Raw genomic sequence first — 24,673 nt, 5'->3', positions numbered from 1 at the left:
GTTTAGAACCTATACAGAACTCTTACAACTATGTAATAAAAAGCAAATAATCCAACTTAAAAAAATAGGATTTGAATAAACAATTCTCCAAAAAAGATATACAAATGGCCAATAAGCACATATAAAAATGCTCAACATTAGCCACCAAGGAAAAGTAAATCAAAACCCCAAGTTGGATACTACTTCATCCATACTATGGTTATAATCAAATAGATAATAAATAAGTGTTGATAAACATGTGGAGAACTGAAACCTCATACATTAATGATGGGAATGAAACAGTACAGCCACCATGGCATTAAAAGGTTAACCACAGAATTATTATATGATCCAGCAATTCCATCCTAAGAATGCACCCAAAAGAAATGAAAACATGTATCTACTCAACAATTTACACATGAATATTCATCAGCATTATTCATAATGTCTAATAAATTTAAAAAACAGAAACAAAAAAAAAATAAAAAAAAAACAGAAACAACTCAAACATCCATCAACCGACAGATAGAATAATAAAATATGGTATATTAATACAATGAAATATTACTCAGTGTGGTAAGCAGAATAATGCCTCCCAAAAATGTCCATACCCTAATTCTTAGAACCTATGGAAATGTTACCTTATGTGGCAAAAGAGACTTTGCAGATGCAATTAAGAGAGAAATAGAGAGATTATCCTGAGTTATCCAGGGCAGCCCAATCTAACCAAATGAGTTCCAGTTTCACAGAACCAAAAAAATGTCAATAAAAGGAATCAAACTGCCACTACCAATTTTCAAAGAATTAAGAAAGGGGCCATCAGGATTGCAGGTGGCCTGTAGAAACTAGAAAAGGCAAAGAAAACACTCTTAAAACCTCCAGAAATAAATGCGACCTTGCCAACACCTTGATCTTAGCCCAATGTGACCCACGTTGAGCTTCTGACTTACAGAACTATAAGATAATACATTTGTATTGTTTTAAATCACTAAATTTCTGGTAATCTGTTACAGCAGCAATAGGAAACTAATACATTCAGCAATAAAAAGAAATAAATTACTGACACATGCCACAATATGGACGAGCCTTGAAAAACACTATGAAACTGAAAACAGTGAGGCATAAAATGCCACATGTTGTGTGACTCTATTTATATGAAATGTTCATAATAGATAAATACATAAAACAGAAAGTATATTAGTGATTACAAAGGGCTGAGGGATTTGAATGGGTTGATGTGTGTGAGGTCTCTCTCTTTCTGGAATGATTAAAATGGTCTGAAATTGATTTTGGTAATCATTACACAACTGTGACCATATGAAATACAACTGAATTGTAGTAGGTAGATTACAGGTATGTGCATTTAATTTAAACAAAGTTGCTTTTATAAAAAGAAACCATATTTAAAATGAAAAACTATGCTTACATAGTTTTCTCCTTACATTGTGGCCAGAATTCTAAAGGAGTGTCGGATAAAACAAACAGATGCAGACCAAATAACAGAGTCAAGAATGATCAGATGTTTTCAACAACAAAAAGACAAAAAAACAGTTAAACCAGTTAAAAGCCTCAAAGGATGTGAAAAGACATTTCTCCATAGAAGATAAGCATATGGTCGATAAGCATATGGTCAATAAGCACATGAAAAAATGCTCAGAATTACTACTAGTCATTAGGAAAGTGCAAATCAAGACCACAGTGGAATACTACTTCACACCAACAAGGATGACCATAATCAAAAAAACAGCAACAAAAACAAAATAACCAGCTTTGGTAAGGATGTGGAGAAACTGGAACCCTCACACATTGCTGGTGGGAATGTAAAATGGTTCAGTGCCTATGGAAAACAATTTGGTAGTACCTTAAAAACTAAACATAGAATTACTGTATCATCTAGCAATTCCACTCTTGGGTATATATATACAAGAGAACTAAAAGCAGGTACCTAAACAGATGTGAGAGTTGGACTATAAAGAAAGCTGAGAGCCAAAGAATTGATGCTTTTGAACTGATGTTCATTGGAAGGACTGATGCTGAAGCTGAAACTCCAATACTCTGGCCACCTGACAGGAAGAGCTGACTCATTTGAAAAGACCCTGATGCTGGGAAAGATTGAAGGTAGGAGGAGAAGGGGACGACAGAGGATGAGATGGTTGGATGGTATCACCGACTCAATGGACATGAGTTTGAGTAAACTCTGAGGGTTGCTGATGGACAGGGAGGCCTGGCATGCTGCAGTCCATGGGGTCGCAAAGAGTCAGACATGACTGAGCGACTGAACTGAACTGAAACAATTGAATATTACTGAATCACATAAAGCACTGATGTTCACACCTGTTACAACACGGATGATCCTAGAAAACACAGGCTAAGGGAAATAAGCCAGACACAATAGGACAAATATTTATGATTCCACTTAAATTTGAGGTACCTAGACAGAAAGTGTAGTGATGACCAGGAAAGGGAGAATAGGGAATTACTGCCTAATGGTTATGAAGTTTCTGTGAAATGAAAAGTTTCAAACACAGAAAATGGTGATTATTGAACAATAAAGAAAATGTAATTAATGCCACTTACCTGCACAATTAAAAATGGTAAAATGGCAAATTTTATGCTATATATATTTTGCCATAATAAAAAAGAGAAAAAATATTAGTAGCTTTCAATCTCCAGAACATAAATCAGAGAACTGTAGAGTAGCCAGAGTGTGGACTGTCCATTTTACATATGCTCTATATAATCTTTATAAACCTTCTATTATACCTAAGACTTAAATAATCCTTCATCTTAGTAGCAAAGAATATATATTAAGACTGTTTTGAGCACTTACTTTTTATAAGTAAAAAGGAAAGGAAGTTTCCATAAGTGATATAAAACATTATTTATATATGTTTTCTCTTTAAATTACCTTATCCAAAGTTTTCGTTTATTTATGTGGTACCTTTAAAAAGAACACTGATCCAGAATAACTTTTTTTCTTGAACAAGAATCTCCAACCCTTCCCTTGTGGAGGTATTTTTCACTGTTCTCAAAAGTTTATTTATAGACCTAACCCAAGTTTACTTTATGCCATTCCTTCAAATATATATATTTAGTCATTATGTCTAAGGTTTTTAGAAGAATTTATCAAAGACACTGAAAATTCCTATAGGCAATGAGCACTGTTAACTGTTTAAATGGCAATTTCTTAAAATACATGCTTCTCTACATTAGGCTTCTGTTACTGTTGTGTTGTTTTGTTTTTCTTTTACCTCAAATAACTTTATTTCTGAATTCAGTTTTACAACCTCTTCATTAGGACTTGGATGACTTCTTGCTGGTGATATAAACTTTGGTTTTTTGAAGGGATTCCCTTGCAACTGACTTGGTGCTGCTGATCGTCTCATATTTAGCAGTATTAACCTGAAAAATACCCAAAAGTCATTTCATCAGAAGTCTGATTAGAATTACCTCCAAATATATCATCACTATAATCATGACATCTTTAAAAACATAAGAGGATAAGCCTGTAAAAAGCCTTAGAAAACAAATTCAACATTTGGTAACATTTTATTTTCCATCACAAAAGGTTTCTGAAATGTATTAAGATTCAAAATATATGGTACAAACCTGAACATATATTGTACCAATTTTGATAAAACTATAGATTAGGAAAAAAAAAAAAAACTATAGATTAGATAACAACAATAAAGTCTTAAACGTAATTTAAATAGTAGTTTCAAAATCAAAGAAAACACAATTATTCACATACATATATTAATCATGTTGCTTTTTTCCTATTCCACCAATCCATAAACTGCATGCAGGTAGCAGTCACTGTTTTCTTAACCATTCTGTAAGCAGCATCAACCACAAAGCCAGATACATGATAATCACTAACAAATACTTTTGAATGAGTGAATAAAATCCTGGCAATTGAAAGAATACATTTACAGTTCAATTTTTACTATCCTATTTCCTTTTAAAGCAGTGAGGTATTTTAAATAAATAGATCAAGAGACAAGAACCATGTTTCCAAACTTTTGCTCAATGTTATTTCCACCAGGACAGGATCAGTGAGACAGATAAAAGACAAGAACATTACAAGCACACATCATGCTTCTGCAATGGACAGCAGCAAGCACTCTTATTTAAAGCAATCTCACAAAACTGTACACAAAATAAGGCATCAACAAGGATGTACACGGCTACCAAAATGATTTGCTTAACCCAGAAATTATACTTCTGGAAATTTACCCTAAGGAATTAGCAAAGATATACTCAAAGAATTATGTATAAGGTTTTCATGCCAATATTACTTAGAGTAGTAGAAAAAAGGGAAATTTAAATATCTACAACAGGATACTGGATAAAATAGAATACACTCTCTTCCTACATGATTAAAATGTAGTGCTGCAATTTCCCAAACAAGCCATGTTCTCGTTTCCTCTAGGTCTTTGAACAAACTCCCTACACGGTATTGGGTCTCCGATACAGCCTTTACCCATTTTTCTTTGCCTGATGAATTTCAACTTATCCTTTAGGACTCTTAACTATGAGCCACCTTCATCTCCCCGAAAGACTGGATTAGAGATCCTTCCTATGTGTCTACTACCCAAGTACTTTTCACACTGTAATGAAACTGCCTATTAATTCCCCCAAGTTGTAAACTCCTGGATCAGGCATGAAGTCTTACCTTCCAATCATCAGTATATTGCCAGTATCAACACAAGAAGGCATTCACTATTTGTTATATAAATAATTCTACAGCCATGAATGGCGGGGTGGAGATCACATTTTAAAAGAATATTTAATGATATGAGAAACTCTTATACATCAAATAAAAAATGGCTAAGAACAGCAATTTTAGCAAAGTTGTAAAAATACAAGATTAATACTCAGAAATCAATTATTTTCCAACTTATCAGCAACAACTGGAATTTGAATTTAAAAACACAATACCATTTACATTATTAGCGCCCTGCAAAAATGAAATATTTAAGGGTAATCTAACAAAGCATGTACAAGATCCATAGAAGGAAAAACTATAAAAACTCTGCTGAGCAAAATCAAAGAACTAAATGAATGGAGAGATATTGGATTTCCCTGGTGGTCCAGTGGTTAAGAATCACATGCCAGTGCAAGGAACACGGGTTCAGTCTCGGGTCTGGGAAGATCCCACACGTCACTGAAACCAACTATAAGCCTGAGCGCCACAGTTACTGAGCCCACACTCTAGAGTCCACAAGCTGCAACTACTGAGGCCTGTCTGCCTCACAGCCCATGCTCTGTAACAAGAGAGGCCACCACATGTTCAGTCCAGTCGCTCAGTCGTGTCCGACTCCTTGCAATCCCATGAACTGCAGCTCGTCAGGCCTCCCTGTCCATCACCAACTCCCGGAGTCCACCCAAACCCATGTCCACTGTGTCGGTGATGCCATCCAGCCATCTCAGCCTCTGTTGCCCTCTTCTGCTTTCAATCTTTCCCAGCATTAGGATCTTTTTCAGTGAATCGGCTCTTCCCATCAGGTGGGAAGTATTGGAGCGTCAGCATCAGTCCTTCCGATGAGTATTCAGGGCTGATTTCCTTTAAGATTAACCAATTTGATCTCTTTGCTGTCCAAGGGACTCTCAAAAGTCTTCTCCACCATCAAAGTTCAAAAGCATCAATTTTTCGGCACTCTGCCTTCTTTATGGTCTAGCTCTCACATCCATACACAACTACTGGAAAGACTCTGACTATACACTTTCGTCAGTAAAGTGTTGTCTTTACTTTTTAATACACCATCTAAGTTTGTCATAGTTTTCCTGCCAAGAAGCAATCGTCTTCTAATTTCATGGCTGCAATCACCATCCACAGTTATTTTAGAGTACAAGAAGGGGAAATCTGTCACTGATTCCCCCTTTTTCCCTTCTATTTGCCATGAACTGATGGGACCAGATGCCACAATCTTAAGTCTTTTTTAATACTGAGTTTTAAGCTTTTTCACTTTCCTCTTTCACCCTCATCAAGAGGCTCTTTAAGTTCTTCACTTGTCATTAAAGTGGTATTATTTGCATATCTGAGGCTGTTGATATTTCTCCTGCCAATCTTGATTCCAGCTTGTAATTCATCCAGCCCAGTATTTCACAAGATGTGCTCTGCGTATAAGTTAAATAAACAGTGTGACAATAAACAGCTTTGTCATAGCACTTTTTCAATTTTGAACCAGTCAATTGTTCTATATAAGGTTCTCATTGTTGCTTCTTGATCTGCATACAGGTTTCTCAGACGACAAGTAAGATGGTCTGGTATTCCCATCCGTTTAAAAGTTTTCCATAGTTTGCTATGATCCACACAGTCAAAGGCTTTAGCGAAGTCAATGAAACAGAGGTAGATGTTTTTCTGGAATTCCCTTGCTTTCTCTATGATTCAGAAAATGTTGGCTGAATTGATGTTTTCGAACTGTGATGCTGCAGAAGATTCTTGAGAGTCCCGTGGACAGCAAGGAGATCAAACCAGTTAATATTGAAGGAAATCAACCCCAAATATTCACTGGAAGGATTGATGCTGAAGCTCCAATACTCTGGCCACCTGATGCAAAGAGCCTGATGCTGGGAAAGATTGAAGGCAGGAGAAGGAGACAACAGAGGATGAGATGGTTGGATGGCAGCACCGATTCAATGGACATGAGTTTGAGCAAACTCCAGGAGATGGTGAAGGACAGGGAGACCTGGCGTGCTGCAGTCCATGGGATCGCATAGGGTCGGACATGACTGAGCAACTCAATAACAAGGTGGTGCTAGTGGCAGAGAACCCACCTGCCAACGCAGGAAACATAAGAAATGCAGGTTCAATCCCTAGATTGGGAAGATCCTCTGGAGGAGGGCATGGCAATCCACTCCGGTATTCTTGCCTGGAGAATCCCATGGACAGAGGAGCCTGGCAGGCTATAGTCCACAGGGTCGCAAAGAGTCAGACACAACTAAAGTGAATTAGCATGCACGCACACATGCAAAGAAAATGAACCTAGAAACAAGTCTTTATACTCTTCAGAATAATTAACTTAAAATGAATCATAGACTTACATGCAAAACACAAAGAGAAATGACTCCTAGAAGATAATACAGAAGAAAATCTAGACGACCTTGGGTATGTTGATGACTTTTTAGCTACAACACCAAGGAACAATCCATGAAAGATAACTGATAAGCTAGACTTCATTAAAATTTAAGACCTGTGCTTTGCAAAGACAATGTCAAGGTAATGGAAAGAAAGCCACACTAGGAGAAAATACCTGCAAAAGGTGTATCTGATAAAGGACTACTATCCAAAATATAAAAAGAAATCTTAAAACTCAACAATAAGAAAACAACCCAGCTAAAAAGTGGGCCAAAGATCTTAAAAGACATATCACAAAAGATATACAAATAGCAAATAAGCACATGGAAAGACACTCCACATCATATGTCAACAAAAATGAAGAAAATAAAAAAATTTTTAAAAAATGAAGAAAATCCAAAACAGACAATACCAAATGCCGGTGAGGGCAATAGGAATTTTCATTCATTCCTGGTGGGAATGCAAAATGGTACAGCCACTTTGGAAGATATTTTGGCACTTTCTTATGAAAGTGAACATATTTTTATCATAGGATAAACCCCTTTCAACAAAGAGTTTTAAAAACCTGCATAAAAATGTTTTACAGCAACTTTATTCATTATTGCCAAAACTTGAAAGCAACCAAGCACTCAGGTGAATGAATAAACAACTGTGGTGCATTCAGATCACAGAATGCTACTTAGAAATTAACAAAAAAAAAAAAAGAAAAAAGAAAGAAAAGAAAAAGAGCTGTCAATCTATGAAAAGACATGAAGGAACCATAAATGCATATTACTAAATGAAAGAAGCCAATCTGAAAAGGCTACATACTATATGATTCCAACTATGTGATATCCTAGAAAACTACAGAGGCAAAAGCCTGGAGTAAAAAGGTCAGTGGTTGCCAAGGGTTAGGGGAGGGGCAGATATGAAAAGGTAGACCACAAAATTTTTTAAGGCAGAGAAAGTATAGTTTATAATGCCCTAATGATGGATACATGTCATTACATATTTGTCTAAACGCAGAAAATGTACAAGGCCAAGAATGAATCCTAATGTAAACTATGGACTCTGGGTGCTTATGTGTGTCAACAGTAACAAATGTACCACTCCGGTGAGGGATGCTGATAACAAGGGAAGGCAGGGGTACATGGGAAATCTCCACCTAAACCTAATGCTGTAAACCTAAAACATCTCCCTCCACTTTGCTAAACCTAAAACTGCTCTAAAAACAGTAAGTTTTAATTTCACAAATGGCTACCAAACATGTTCAGCATCATTTCAATGTTATAAAAGAAAAAGACAAAAACAAATAATATGTGAGTTTGTGCTAAAGACTAGAATACAAAGGGGCATGGGGAACTTTCAGGTGTGATCAATGTAAGCTCCATCATACTGCAGTGTGGTTACAAGTTTGTTAAAACCCATCTAAGTGTACACTGAATTATTAACTGCAAATTACACATCCATAGAGAGCTTTAAAAGACTAGAAAACACACATGCCACAACATTAACATTATATCTAGATGTCAGAAGTACATCTTCTGGATCTTTTTCTTCTGGATTCTTTACTGTGTATTTCCAATTTTCTACAAAGAAAAAAAGAACTACAGCCAATTAAGCTGGGACATGCCATCACTGCTGGTTAGACCTTTCCCAATTTCAGCAATGTAAAAATGAGGAAATACATGAGTATATGATAAATAACCAGTCTGGATATACTTTGAGGGATCAGCAGTGGTATAAAAATTAACAGAAATCTCAACTAAAATTCAGACCAGAGGCCAGAAGGAGAAGCTCTCCTGCTGTATGATGATGGCAACGACCAACAGTGAGAAGAAGAGCTCTCTTTTTGCCTGGCAAGAACTCAGCCAATAAAACTGTCACAACTCAACCAACGAAAAGTCATTATTGGGACCTCACTGGTGACCCAGTGGTTAAGAACCTGCACTTCCACTGTGGAGGGGAGGCATCAGGGTGGACTCCAGTCAGGGAACTACAACCCCACATGCCACAGGGTGTGGGCCTCCCCCCCAAAAAAAATGAAGGAAAAGTCACTAGACTTCAAACTCTCAATTCCTCCAATGGACTCTTCGTTTACCGTAGCCCTTTTTTAATTTACTTTTCGTTTGGCTGGGCCTCCTTGCTGCTACACGCTTTCTCTAGTTGCAGCGAGCAGGGGCTACTCTTTGTTGTGGTTCCTGGACTTCTCACTGGCGCAGCTTCTACTGACGGGGAGCACAGGCTCCAGAGGGTGTGGGATCCAGCAGTCCTGCTGCAGGGGCTCAGCTGCCTCACAGAAGGTGGGATCTTCCTGCACCAGGGATCAAACCCATGTTTCCCACACTGGCAAGTGAATTCCTACAATAGCCTTCTTAATCCCTCCTCCCACCCATAAAAGTGTTCTCCTCTCCTGGATGTGCAGGTTTTGCACATGGATCACCATGACTGCAAACCACAAACTACAATTGTTTGCTGATCCCGAGTAAACCCATTTTACCCAGAGAAATAACTGGCAGTCTATTTGTTTAAAGTCAACATTTTGGTGGCCCAGACTGGGATCCAGAGAAGACCTGTGATGACTCCAAGGCTGGTGAGCAATCAGGTGCAGGACCCACGCCAAGTCCATTGGTGCCCACTGCTTTTCTTCGTAAACCCTGGGGCTCAAGAGTAAGTCTTTCTCCTGGATCTGAGCTTACATCTTCTTTGGGTTTTGAGGCTCTCCAGGTTTTATTCAGGATCTGTTTCAGGGACTCATTCTTTCTGTTTAAGGCCTTGTTCTGTCTGTGAGTATTCATTTGGCACTTTGGCCTGACACTTATAGTCAGGCTGCTTCAACTATAACTGCACTAGCCTCCAGCCTGATTCCATTTAGAACAGGAGCTGTTTAACCGGAAATGTGCCAGTTCAGTCTTTGGCCAGATTCCCTTTGAAATGGGCTGTTCTAGTGGAACTGCACTGTTAAACCTTTGGGCTCGCTCCCACAGATTTAGGTTGTTTCACTGGACTTTTGCTGAGCAGCTTTTAGCTTGGCTCTTGCATGACTGGGCTGTTCCCTTAGAACTGGCTAGCATTAGACCTACAAAGTATTTGAGCTGTTTAGGCTTTTGAAACTTATTCTTTCACTCTAGAGAAAAAACTCTGAGAAATGGGATCCCAGTTACCTAAATTATTTTGAGGGTGCACTCCACCACTACAGGGACTCCGGCCGATTTTATGTTTAACAGCTACAGTCCTTCTGCATACACAGTTCCAGCTAAATGGACCAACCTACGCAAAAGCAATTTAGAACGTCAATGGCCATTAGGAGGAACTTGTGAAATTCCTAAAAACAAAACTGGACAATCATAGTTCTAAAATTCCCCAAACTGAAGAAAATGAGTATTTTGATTGCTACTCTGAGGTTTCCAAATGTTACCAGGAGCCAAAAATTGTCTCTTTGCAAAATAACATCTTAGCTGATGCAAAGAAAGAAAGATAAAAAAGCTTCAAAATGCTCATACCCCTCTTCCTCGGCCCCCAAGGGGAGGCCCACCCTCTGGCACCGTCTCTCTTCTACACCACCTGCACCTCCTCTACACCCTCAGTTCCCCCAAGAAACTCTCCAGCCGGATTTCCCTTTTTCACTAAAACTATCCCATCCCCTTTTCCTATGAATATATCAGAACCTACCTTTTAAAATTAAGCCTTCTGAGGACCCAGATGATAAACTCTTGCTTTCTAATAAACCCTAAACTAAACAACTACTGCACAATTGCACTCATCTCACATGCTAGTAAAGTAATGCTCAAAATTCTCCAAGCCAGGCTTTAGCAATACGTGAACTATGAACTTTCAGATGTTCAAGCTGGTTTTAGAAAAGGCAGAGAAATCAGAGATCAACTTGCCAACATCTGCTGGATCATCAAAAAAGTTCTATTTCTGCTTTACTGACTATGCCAAAGCCTTTGACTGTGTGGATCACAATAAACTGTGGCAAATTCTGAAAGAGATGGGAATACCAGACCACCTGACCTGCCTCTTGAGAAACCTGTATGCAGGTCAGAAGCAACAGTTAGAACTGGACATGGAACAACAGACTGGTTCCAAATAGGAAAACAAATAAGTGAAGGCTGTATATTGTCACCCTGCTTATTTAACTTATATGTAGAGTATATCATTAGAAACGCTGGGCTGGATGAAGCACAAGCTGGAATCAAGATTGCTGGGAAGAAACATCAATAACCTCAGGTATGCAGATGACACCACCCTTACGGCAGAAAGTGAAGAAAACTTAAAGAGCCTCTTGATGAAAGCGAAAGAGGAGAGTGAAAAAGTTGGCTTAAAGATCAACATTCAGAAAACTAAGGTCATGGCACCCGGGCCCATCACTTCATGGCAAATACATGGGGAAACAGTGGCTGACTTTATTTTGGGGGGCTCCAAAATCATTGCAGATGGTGACTGCAGCCATGAAATAAAAGATACTTACTCCTTGGAAGAAAAGTTATGACCAACCTAGGCAGCATATTAAAAAGCAGAGACATTACTTTGCCAACAAAGGTCCGTCTGGTCAAGGCTATGGTTTTTCCAGTAGTCATGTATGGATGTGAGAGTTGGAGAAAGCTGAAAGAATTGATGTTTTTGAACTGTGGTGTTCGAGAAGATTCTTGAGAGTCCCTTGGACTGCAAGGAGATCCAACCAGTCCATCCTAAAGGAAGTCAGTCCTGAATATTCATTGAAAGGACTGATGCCGAAGCCAAAACTCCAATACTTTGGCCACCTGATGCAAAGAGCTGACTCATTTGAAAAGACCCTGATGCTAGGAAAGATTGAAGGTAGGAGGAGAAGGGGACAACAGAGGATGAGATGGCTGGATGGCATCACTGACTCAATGGACCTCAAAGATCCTCACAGCTTTGTATCGGAATTTAGTATAGTCATTCAAACTTATCAACCTGGTTTCTCCAACTTATATCAGCTAGTTCATATGTGTGTCAGCAAAGGTCACCTTGTATGAAAACTGCTGACTTGGAGGAATTCCCTGGCAGTTCACTGGTTAGGAATGGGTGCTCTCACTGCTAGGGCCAGGGTTCAATCCCTGGTCAGGAAACTAAAACTCCACAAGCCATGTAGCATGGCAGGAAAAAAAAAAAAAAAACACATGCTAACCGGGAAAATACTGAAAGGTCTCTAGAATTACAACCCAGAGACCAGTCCACCAACTTATTATATGGTCAAGCTCAAGCAATCTCCAGGTGACTTCATCAGGCATTTCCACAGACTTTTGCAAAGTCTGTTAATTTGAACAAAATTCAGGCTTGCACACAAAAATCTGATGAATCTGCTCATAACTTTTACAACAACTTAAAACTGTTTTTTTTTTTAAAAAAAACTCTGCTTTTTTTTTCTTCAGATGTTGATTCCACCTATGTAGCTTTTAACTGTATGTTCATTAATGGGCTGAACCAGGACCTTTCTCTTCCAATAAAATGGACCAGGATCAGATGGAAAACTATGCCTATTTCAGATTTAGCTAATCTAGCAAGCCAGCTCTTTCACACTCTAGATGAGTCACCTCAAAGAAAGCCTGCCATAATTCTTAATATTCAAGTCCAGCAAATAAATTCAAGTCCAGCCCCTAAAAGAAACTAAAGCCCTCCTAGTTTTGCTAGGACTTCAAACAGTCAGAACACAGGAAAGAGACTGTTACAAATTTAAGCACTTCCAGGTGCCATTAGCCCTCTAACCAGCCTTTCCAACATTCTCCCAATTGTTAATGAAGGGATTCTGAGAAAATACAGGGGTTCTTCCCAATTCTTCCTCTTAAATGTCTGGAGAAACATTTGCCAGATTGAGGATGAATCTCTTCCAGTCTTAAAGGACATGAGAGACTTATTCTCAGTGTTCAACACCACTACAAAAAGGAGCCTCTGACTCAGAGTACTACAACAGTTCAAGTAGTAGGGATCTCTAATGAACTTCAGTCGATTCCTGTCTCTGAACCTATACCCTTTTGTTTAGGCCACTTGAGAGATACACACCCTTTTCCCCTTAGTTTCTCTGCCCAAACCCACTTATTAGGTTGATCCTTCCTTAGAAAAGTCTCATGCCAGAACTTCTTTCTCCCAAAGGGTAAATAATTCTAGAGTTTTTATAGTAGTAAAGCAACCAACCAGGTGAATGGAATTATCTTGGACAACCTGTATTTGCTTCATCTCTCATGATACTAGAGCTGATTCAGAAAACATAGATCATCTCTCCCTATTGAATCAGCTATCACCCTCCTTATGGAGGTGCCATGTATACCTGAAGTTGGCAAAATTCACAGTGCATCTCCCATCAAGGGAGATATTTATAAGTGGCACTAGCGGTAAAGAACCTGCCTGCCAATTTGACCCCTGGTCGGGAAGATACTCAGGAGGAGGGCATGGCAACCCATTCTAGCATTCTTGCCTGGAGAATCCCCAGGACAGACGAGCCTGGTAGGCTTAAGTCCAAAGAGTTGCAAAGAGTCAGACACGACTGAAGCAACTTAGCAAGCTTGCAGGCACACACGCACTCCCATCAAGATTCTAATAGATCCTTCAAATCCCCTCCCCCAAATTAATTAATACCCTACAAGTAAAGAAGCCCTTCAAGGCATAAAACCCATAACAGAAGATTACAAGGCTCAAGACTTTACAATCCCTACTACTAGTTATACTAATATAACATTCCCATTTTACTGGTGAGAAAATAGAAGGGCCAAAGGTGGAGTTGCCCAAGGACCTCCAAGCAATAAACAACACTGCTATCTCTTGACACCTTGGCTGTTGTTCCTAACCCTCTACTAAAATCCATTCTCACTGGAAGTAAATTATTTACTGTAACTGATTTATCAGTGTATTCTTTAGTATTCCAATTGATTGAAGCTACACAACACCTTTTTGCCCTCACTTGAGAAGAAAAAACTCACCTGGACAGTAAAAACTCAAGGTTTTACTGAGAGTCCTCCTTATTTCTCATAAATCCTAGGGGCTGATTTGTATGATAAAAAGTTCCCCACAGGTTCTACTTTGTTGTAATATGTGAATGATTTGCTTCTTTGCTCTCCCTCTCAAGCTGCCTCCTTGGAAGACAGTATCCACTTGCTATAAGGGTTTAGCTTTATAAGACATAAAATCACCAAGGAAAAATTGCATCAGTTTGCCCAAACCCAGGTTCAATATTTAGGGCATCTGATATCAGAACAAGGGCTGTGTATAGATCCAGATAGCCTTCATAGTGTACTAAGTTTCCCCAAACCCAAAGTGAAAGTGAAAGTCGCTCAGTCGTGCCCAACTCTTTGCGATGCCATGGATTTCTCCAGGCCAGAATACTGGAGTGGGTAGCTATTCCCTTCTCCAGGGGATCTTCCCAACCCAGGGATCCAACCCACGTCTCCTGCATTGCAGGTGGATTCTTTACCAGCTGAGCCACCAGGGAAGCCCAAACCCAAAACTAACTGTCAGCTACGAGGCTTTCTTAGGCTAGTTGGTTATCACTTTGATAACATTCTAAATTTCTCTTATGGCCAATCCTCCATATGTTTTACTAAAGAACAACAGGAAGCAATTCTATAGGAATAACCAGAAAACATAGTCTTTAAGGCCTTAAACAAGTTTCATGAACCCGCCTGCCCTTGGGCATTCTAATTATCAGATTTTCTTTTTCCTTTTTGTGTATGAAAAGGAAGGAAATGCCCTTGCATACTCACCCAAAAACACGGGGACCACCAACAACCCATAGGGTATTACAACCATTACTGCCACTGCCATTTTGGTTAAGACCATCAAGAAAACAGTTGTGGGATCCTCATTAACACCTGTGATGCAGAAATCCTCCTAAATTCAACATTTCCAAGTCAGCGGCCTCACCTATGAAGTCCTTTTGTTAACCCCTCCTTACCTAACATTTCTACAGTGTAATAACCTGACCCTCCCGCTACTCTTCTCCCCTCTGTCAACAAAGTCCCTCACGAGTGCTTAACGCTGAGGGATCATCTGATTCCTTGTGACTGAGCTGCAGGGAATCCCTTTGGGTGACACTGACATCTTATGGCTCGCTGATGGTGGGAGGGTGACAATATTGGAACTGCTTTTGATAGTGCTGAGGTAGCGCATTTACTACTTCAGCTCAACAAACTGAATTATATACTCTCATATGGGCTTGTCCTTCAGCCAAGGGCAAAACTGTCAATATTTACACTGACAGTAGATATGCTTTCAGAGCAGCTCAAGATCTTGGAATGTTGTGGAAGCAATGTGGCTTCCTTACTTCAGCAGAAATAAAATTTTAAAAGGTCCCTATGTTCAGGAGTGATTGGATGCATTACTTTTACCTGCAACGTTAGCCAATACTAAGATTCTGCTAAACTTGACTCTCTGAAAGCTAAGGGAACTCACCTTGCTGACATTTCCACAAGAAACACTGCCATGGTCCAGATGGGTATTCTCCTAAATGGCAACTTAGAAAACTGGCTAGAGAAGCCTAACAACTGGCTTCAGAAAATGAAAAACAAGATTGGAAATTCAGGAACTGACGGCTTGGTATTTTAATATCAAGAAAGCTCTGGTTTGGACCAAATAACCACCCAGTCCACTAAAGATTCTAAAATCCCCTCTCATAAGCACTGTACATAATACCATTTGGTCCACTGGCAAAATTACAGCATTTATGAATCAACATTTGTGAGGAAATATTAACAAGGCCACAAAAAAAGTGCCTCTCACTTGTCCCATTTGTTTAAAATACAACGCAGGGAACCTGAGAGTACTTCTCCAGATTTTTAAACTGCCTAGTGGACCATTTGAGGTCTGGCAAGTGGATTTCACGCAACTTCCTTCACCTTATGGATAAAAACATGCTTTTGTCATGGTCTGTACATTTTCACACTGGACTGAAGCCTTCCCGGTTACAGTCTACCACCTCTTCCGCAGCTAAAGCCTACTTGGAAAAGATTGTCCCAACCCAGAGAACTCCCCTCAAAATATCTGAGGAACCCATTTTACTCACTAGGCACTTCAACAAGTCAGGCCAGTTCTACACCATTTTCACTGCGCTGCTCACCCTCAATGCCCTGGTTTAGTCGAACACACTAATGGCTTTATCCAAATCTCTCAGCCAAAAGCATTGCCACTGGTCCTCCTGTATCTCACATTTAAGAATCACTATGTTAAACCCTTAAACTTTTCTACACCTAAATTTTATCATGTCTAATGTTTCAATCCTTCTCTTTATCCTGTAAACTAAAGAAAATATTAATGAATTTGAGTATGCAGGTATGGGAAAAGCAGCAAAGTGGTGATTAAGAAAACACTTGAGCCAGACTGCCTTGGCTTGATTTCTAGCTCTGCCATTTATATATGCCCTTAGGCATCCACCAAGCCATCTAACTTGCTGATGATGCATTTCAGAGTAAAGTGCAGATTATCATTATATGTGTGTGCTCAGTCGTGTACTACTCCTTGCCACCCCATCGACGGTAGCACACCCAGGCTCCTCTGTCCATGGAATTTTCCAGGCACAAATATGGAGGGGGTTACCATTTCATACTACACAGGAGCTTCCTGATCCAAGGACTGACCCACAGCTCTCACGTCTCCTGCTTGGCAGGCGGATTCTTTACCACTGTGCCACTGAGGAAGCCCTAGACATCAGTATACTTCCCCCAAAATGTTTCTGAATCCTTATTACTTCTTAAATTAGTGCTATGTGAGCCCTTTCCCAGCCCTAGAAATAACACCCATTTGGCACCCTGCTGTGATGCTCTAACATCTGTTATATTCTAACACCTACCTACTTCTGCTCTCCCAAGTAAAATGGCAAATCCATGCTAATGACACATCAGAAGACCTATGTTACTGGGCAACTTAATACACTGTACTGTGCAATAATTAAGAATACAGTTTTTGAGGCAAATGCCTGAATATAAGTACAGACGAACATTTCTATCGTGTGATCTTACTCGGTTTACGTAACTTCTTTGGGCTCCCCTGGTGGCTCAGTGGTAAAGAGTCCGCCTTCAATGCAGGAGATGAGAGTTCGATCCCTGGGTCGGGAAAAAGCCCGTGGAGAAGGAACTGGCAACCCACTCCACTATTCTTCCCCGGAGAAATCTCACAGAGAAGCCTGGCAGGCCTCAGACCATGGGGTCAGACAGGACTTAGCAACTATACAAGGACAACATAATAATAATTATTCATAAGATGGTTGGGGGGTTAAATCAAATACTTAAACTACTTAGAATAAAGTCTGACATAGTAAACACTCAATGTTATCTGTAACGTTACTATGCATGATAATTACTAGAAGATGTCTCACACCTAACATTCTATGAGACTAGAAATGAGGAAAGTCCCGAGAGAGTGTCTAGCAAAAGATGAAGTTGGACAAAGGAGATTTTGACCAGAATCCAGGGATTCTGTTTGGCTTTGAAGAGGGCATGGGACGGGAACCATCACACCTCTAGGATGCAAGAATTCAAATACAATAGAAAGAACCAGCAACACACCTCCCCTGCTGTTTCTGCTTTCCGACTTCCAACACCATTAGAAAGAAAGAAAGTGAAGTCGCCCAGTCGCGTCCGACTCTTTGGGACCCCACGGACTGTAGCCCACCAGGTTCCTCTGTCCACTGGATTTTTCAGGCAAGAATACTGGAGTGGGTTGCCATTTCCTTCTCCAGGGGATCTTCCTAACCCAGGGATCGAACCTGGGTCTCCCCCATGGCAGGCAGAGGTGTTACCGTTATTTCCCTTCGTGGCTCAAGTTTCTCCTTTGATTTTTATGGCCCCTCTAAAGAAAATAATTCTTCCATTACTTAGTTAATTCTAATTAATACCGCGCAGGGCAGTATAGCTGAATCCTGAGTAAAGACACCCAAATGCCACAGCAGGGGGGCGGGCGGGCGGGAGCGGAGGCACCACCGCGCGGAGTCGCCTCTCCTGGCGGCCTCCCCACCACAGACGCGCCCCCACGGCCCTCCCTCGGACACCAGCGACCCAAGGCAGGCAGCCAAGCGCACCTCAGTCTTGAGACCCCATCGGCACTCCCAGACCCGCAGGAGGCGGCCGCGGCTACGCCGCCGCCTTCCTGCCCTCCCGCCTCCTTCAAAGACTCGCTCTGGAGCCTCTCGCGTCTTTGTCCCACACAAGCCTACAGCCTGTCACAGCCTCACACGCCTCCCCCCTCCAAGGACGCACCGGTGAGAATCCGAAAGGACCGACGGCCCCGGGGGCCAGGACTACGCGGAGTAGACAGCGACACCCCCAAACGCCAGAGCATCTCAAGGCGCCCGCCTCGGCGCAGCCAATCGGGGACGACCCCTGGCGCGTGCGCAGTAGTTTCCTGCCGCACTTCCGGGTCCTCCTCGTCTCTAAATGGACGACGTGTTCGCATCACTGCGCAAGCGCCTTCGTGTGTCTCCGCGAGCGCTCACTTCCAAGTTGGCTTCGGGATTGTGGTTCATTTCTCAAGTTTGCTGGCAACACTCAGCTGCGGTGCAGATGCTGAGGCTACAGACCACATCCTAGGACACATAAGGCATATGTCTTAAATCAAGAGAACGTCTCCATGGACATGTTTGTGCAGTTTGATGGTCCTCTGAATAGCAGTATTTTCTGCGAAAAATAGTGTACAAATATAATGGATTTTTTTTTACTGTAGAGCTCTCGAGTTACACCTTATGTTAGGAATGAGGTACAAAAAAGATCTTCACGACCCAGATAATCACAATGGTGTGACCCCTCAACTGGAGCCAGACATCCTGGAATGTAAAGTCAAGTGGGCCTTAGAAAGCATCACTACGAACAAAGCTAGTGGAGGTGATGGAATTCCAGTCGAGCTATTTCAAATCCTAGAAATGAAGCTGTGAAAGTGCTGCACTCAATATGTCAGGAAATTTGGAAAACTCAGTAGTGGCCACAGGACTGGAAAAGGTCAGTTTTCATTCCAATTCCTAAGAAAGACAATCCCAAAGAATGCTCAAACAATGACACAATTGCACTCATCGCACATGCTAGTAAAGTAATGCTCAAAATTCTCCAAGCCAGGCTTTAGCAATACGTGAACCATGAACTTCCAGCTGTTCAAACTGGTTTTAGAAAAGGCAGAGGAACCAGAGACCAAATTGCCAACATCTGCTGGATCACTGAAAAAACAAGAGAGTTCTGGAAAAACATCTATTTCTGCTTTATTGACTATGCTAAAGCCTTTGACTGTGTGGATCACAATAAACTGTGGAAAATTCTGAAAGAGATGGGAATACCAGACCACCTGACCTGCCTCTTGAGAAACCTGTATGCAGGTCAGGAAGCAGCAGTTAGAACTGGACATGGAACAACAGACTGGTTCCAAATCCAGAAAGGAGCACATCAAGGCTGTATATTGTCACCCTGCTTATTTAACTTATATGCAGAGTACATCATGAGAAATTCTGGGCTGGATGAAGCACAAGCTGGAATCAAGATTGCTGGGAGAAATTTCAATAACCTCAGATATGCAGATGACACCACCCTTATGGCAGAAAGTGAAGAAGAACTACAGAACCTTTTGATGAAAGTGAAAGAGGAGAGTGGAAAAGTTGCCTTAAAGCTCAACATTCAGATAACTAAGATCATGGCATCCGGTCCCATCACTTCATGGCAAATATATGGGGAAACAGTGGAAACAATGGCTGACTTTATTTTGGGGGGCTCCAAAATCATTGCAGGTGGTGATTGCAGCCATGAAATTAAAAGACGCTTACTCCTTGGAAGGAAAGTTATGACCAACCTAGGCAGCATATTAAAAAGCAGAGACATTAGTTTGTCAACCAAGTTCTGTCTAGTCAAGGCTATGGGTTTTCCACTAGTCATGTGTGGATGTCAGAAGTGGACTATAAAGAAAGCTGAGCACCGAAGAATTGATGCTTTTGAACTGTGGTGTTGGAGAAGACTCTTGAGAGTCCTTTGGACTGCAAGGAGATCAAACCATTCCATCCTAAAGGAGATCAGTCCTAGGTGTTCATTGGAAGGACTGATGTTGAAGCTGAGACTCCAATGCTTTGGCCACCTGATGCAAAGAGCTGACTCATTTGAAAAGACCCTGATGCTGGGAAAGATTGAGGGTGGGAGGAGAAGGGGATGACAGAGGATGAGATAGTTGAATGGCATCACTGACTCAATGGACATGAGTTTGAGTAAACTCTGGGAGTTGGTGATGGACAGGGAGGCCTGGCCTGCCTCAGTTCATGGGGTTGCAAAGAGTCGGACATGACTGAAGGACTGAACTGAACTGAACTGAATTTCAATGACTTTGTTAATAGGTTCCTTTTAGGTGCATGAGTGCTCAGGTGCTCAGTCCTGTCCGGCCCCCTGAACTATAGCCTACCAGGCTCCTCTGTCCATGAAATTTTCCAGGCGAGCACACCGGGATGGATTGCCACTTCCTACTCCATGGCATATTCCCTACAGAGGGATCTAACTGGGTCTCCTGCGTCTCCTGCAGGCAGATTCTTTACCACTGCAACACCTGGGAAGCCCTTCTTCATAGGTACCCAATGGTGGCCCAGGAGGTAAAGAATCTGCCAGCAATGCAGGAGGCCTGGGTTCAATCCCTGGGTTGGGAAGATCCCCTGGAGGAGGAAATGGCAACTCACTGCAGTATCCTTGCCTGGAGAAACCCCATGGAAGAGGAGCATGGCGGGCTTCAGTCCATGGGGTCATAAAGAGTCAGACACGACAGAGCGACAAACACACAGTGGAAACATCAGTGAACTGATGTTTTTAAAGTGGTCAAGAGCTCCCAGGTGGTGCTAGTGGTAAAGAACTCGCCTGCCAATGCAGGAGACTAAAGAAGAATCAGGTTCCATCCTTGGGTTGGGAAGATCCCCTGGAGAAGGGAATGGCAACCCACTTGAATATTCTTGCCCGGGGAATCCCTAGGACAGAGGAGCCTGGTAGGCTAAAAGTCCATAGGGTTGCAGTCCTAAAGAGTCAGACATGACTGAAGCGACTTAGCATGCACATGCACCTTTTAATACAGTAACTAGTTAGAAATACATAGTTCTTGACCCCCTTTAATGTAAAGTGAAAGTGAAGTCACTCAGTCATGTCCAACTCTTTGTGACCCCATGGACTGTACCTGCCAAGCTCCTCCGTCCATGGAATTTTGCAGGCAAGATTACTGGAGTGGGTTGCCATTTCCTTCTCCGGGGGATCTTCCCAACCAAGGGATCGAACCCAGGTCTCCTGCATTGCAGGCACACTCTTTACCATCTCCAAACCAGGACACCATCTGTAGTATATAGAAAAATATTCCAGTTTGAACAAAACAGTTAAAAGTGTGTAAATAGAATAATTTTGATCATTTAGCCTGATTTTCAAAAGCCAGTAACTAAAAATATGTGAAGAATTAGAGTATTAAATTTTACCAAATTGTAGTAGAGTAGCTATCTTTTTTATATAATACATTGTTATAATTTTTAGAACTTATTTTGGTAAAATCCATGTTTTTAATAAAGATGTCATTACTTCTATAACAGCATAAATTTCTGTGTTCATTGTTTAAAAGCTTGAGCTAATTTTCTACAGTAAAGATAAGGACAAAGAGCAAAGCTATGAGTGATGAGTATAATCCAAAAGAAATACAGTCCTAGTTAGAACATAGCAAATAAAATACTTTTATTTGAAACAGTAAATTTCAACTTATTTATGTTTTATATCTATTGTCTGTGGGGGGAAGAAATCACACTTTTTATTCTTTCTAATAAAAATCATCATCATGAAATATTTACTTCACTTAATTATTTTATTATATTAGATTAAAATGGTCTAAAAAATATCTGTCATTTTAGTCAGAAAGAATACAACTATTTCTCAGCAGTAACATGATATATTACATAAATGATTTGCAATTGTCTGCATCTCAGTCACAAAGTGTACCAATGAGGTTGACTTTGTACCAGTCACCATAGGTGCTGGGGGATATGTGTCTTAGTCACTCAGTTGTGTCCAACTCTTTGTGACCCCATGGACTGTAGCCCGCCGCCAGGCCCCTCTGTCCATGGAATTCTCCAGGCAAGAATAAGGAATGGATTGCCATTCCCTTCCCCTAGGGATCTTCCCGACCCAGGGAATGAACCTGGTCTCCTACATTGCAGGCAGATTCCTTACCATCTGAGCTACCAGAAAAGACCGCTAGGGGATATAGCAGTGGGTAAAACAGATAAAACTCCCTATCTTTATGGAACCTTGCTTTCTAAAGGACAATCAATAAAGAGCATAGATAAATAAGTAAATTATTTTTAAAAATATAAAAGTAAGTAAATTATTTAATATATAGCGCTAGATGATGAAAAGTGGTATGAAGAGTAAAGCAGAGATGGAGGGTATTGAAATTTTGGATAAGGTAGCCAGGGACAGCCTCCCTCAGCGAAGGTCCCCTTGTAATCATGTACTTAGGGGCAGCAGGAGCACCAAGGATTTGGTGGCTGAAGCAGAGTGAGTTCAGAGAGCAGCGGATGAAGTCAAAGAGATAACAAGGAGGGGAGAAATCACGTAGAAACTTGCGGATCATTATAAGGACTCTGGCGTTGATTCTGAAATGGGAGGGGTTTGAGCTGAGTTAGGAGGCTCTTTACACAATTGAGACGAGAAACGATGGTGGTTCAGCCCTGGGTGCTTGCAGCAGAGGTGGTAGCCGTTGCAGCCAAGGTATGTTTTGAAGGCAGAAGCCGAATCAGAGGCAGAGTGTATGAGAAAAGGAGTGAATGAAAATGACGAAGGTTTTAGGCTCGATAAACAGGAAGATCAAACTGCCATTTACTAAGAAGAAGAAATGAGCAGAGGAGTAGTTACCATGAAGGGAATATGAGTTCAGTTTGGATATTCCAAATTTGAAGTGCTTACTAGACACTGCTGGAGATGTCCAGTGCAAATCTGGGGCAACCTAGGAGAGGTCTGGGTCGAAAATTTAGAGGAATCAGCATGTAACGGTGCTATTTAAAGCCATGACCTCAAGAACAAAAAAATTAACCAACAAGTAAACAATGAAGCCATGACTCTCAATGTGGCCAAGATAATGAACATAGTTTTTGAAAAAATCATCCTGGAGAATTTCCTAGCAATCCAGTGGCTAGGACTCAGCATTTTCACTGCCATGGCCAGGGTTCAATCCCCGCTCAAGGAACTAAGATACCACAAGCTGCAAGGTATGGCCCCCCAAAAAAGAAAAATAAATTAAAAATCTTGATCAACTGAATACAGGCAATTCAATTGGATACAGGCAAACCTGTATCCAATGCAAAGGATACAGATATCTTTGGGAAAAATAATTTGGTAAATTTTAGTTCCTTTCCTTCTTTAATCATTAATTAAATATAAAAATGTTATCACAACTACTTTTTATAAGGACTTTTTATACTTTTTAGAACTACTGAAAGTTAGAGTAAAAAAACCTCTAATTTTTACATAACTTTAGTTATTGAGTTTTTATAATATTGGCTAATTGATTAGCCAACACCAACATCAGAGCTGAAAGTTTCTAAGAGGGGGAATGAAGAGGGGAAAAATAATTTGAATACCTCCTTTTCATGGCATACCCTTCCTTTTTCAGTTGTGTTTATTCTACTTGTCTCTTAGTCACTACATTTCATCAATTTTGGACTGCTACTTTGTACTTCAGTTGTACAATAAGTATCTATAATAAAATCTCTTCTGATTCATCCTCTCCAGTATACACATTCTGAATCCTATTTTACTTTTTTACTTTTTACTGAAGTATAATTGAATTACAAAGTTCTGTTAATTACTGCTGTACATAAAACTGACTCAGCTATATGACAAATATACATTCTTTTTCATATTCTTTTCCATTATGGTTTACCATGTGAATCCCATTTTATACTTAAGAGTATAGGAGAAAATAGAGGCCCCACTGAAGGCTTGATTTGTTCATATCACATAGCAAGTTAATGAATAGGAAAGTCAGGACTGGTGCCTACCCTTTTACATTTCCAATTTTTTTATGTCTTTTCATTAAAATCAGTTTGGGAGAGAAGCAACTTCTTAAAATTCCACGTGCTTATGGAGCAGTTCTGGGATAATATTTGCTACAGATGACCTTGGCTTACAAGTGAATTCCTTCCAGAGGACCCTAAATTAGTCTAGCAGAGCCAGGTGAAATGTTCAGTCAGAGCAAATAGCAACTGTACTATTCCAGGGCTACCAAAACATTGAAAAGCGTCATCCATAAACAACTTAAAGAAGCTACAGACTTACGAGTCCCTTAGGGCCTGCTCTACTTCAAATATTTACCAAAATACTCTCAAAGCCTCTACGTAGCAAACAAAGAGTCCTTCACTCTGAGGAAGAATATAGTATGTCAACACAAATCGTAATGTTAAGATTTATTAACTTGAAAAGGTCTTAAGAATTTTCATTTGGTTATTTTAGTCTCATCCTTTGCTTTAAAATTAAAACCTTACAATTCAGCATTATATTCTTCCAAATTAAAACTGCCAAATGGTATTCCATTTGAAACCCTTAGTGGATTCCCTGGCAGTCCAGTGGTTAGGACTTGGCACGTTCACTGCTGTAGCCCAGGTTCAATCTTTGGTCAGGGAAAGAAGGTCCTTCACATGGCATGGCAAAA

The 24,673-nt window shown here is 40.5% G+C and overlaps 1 protein-coding gene across 2 annotated transcripts in view; it reads right to left on the bottom strand.

The window, feature by feature from the left end:
• Positions 1 to 18,351, bottom strand: part of RAD54B (RAD54 homolog B) — a 109,006-nt gene extending 90,655 nt beyond the window's left edge. For both annotated transcript variants that reach the window (XM_020873139.2, XM_070477387.1), the window contains exons 1-2: positions 18,244 to 18,351; positions 3,231 to 3,381 (exon numbers count right to left, since the gene is read on the bottom strand). In XM_020873139.2, coding sequence (XP_020728798.2) covers positions 3,231 to 3,365 — 135 coding nt within the window. In that variant the 5' untranslated portion in view covers positions 3,366 to 3,381; positions 18,244 to 18,351. The remainder of the gene's footprint in view (positions 1 to 3,230; positions 3,382 to 18,243) is intronic.
• Between the last annotated feature and the right edge of the window lie 6,322 nt (positions 18,352 to 24,673).

This window comes from Odocoileus virginianus, chromosome 15 (genome assembly GCF_023699985.2).
Source record: "Odocoileus virginianus isolate 20LAN1187 ecotype Illinois chromosome 15, Ovbor_1.2, whole genome shotgun sequence".
In the NCBI taxonomy this organism is placed as follows: domain Eukaryota; kingdom Metazoa; phylum Chordata; class Mammalia; order Artiodactyla; family Cervidae; genus Odocoileus; species Odocoileus virginianus.
This window is presented reverse-complemented; position numbering and strand designations above follow the sequence as displayed.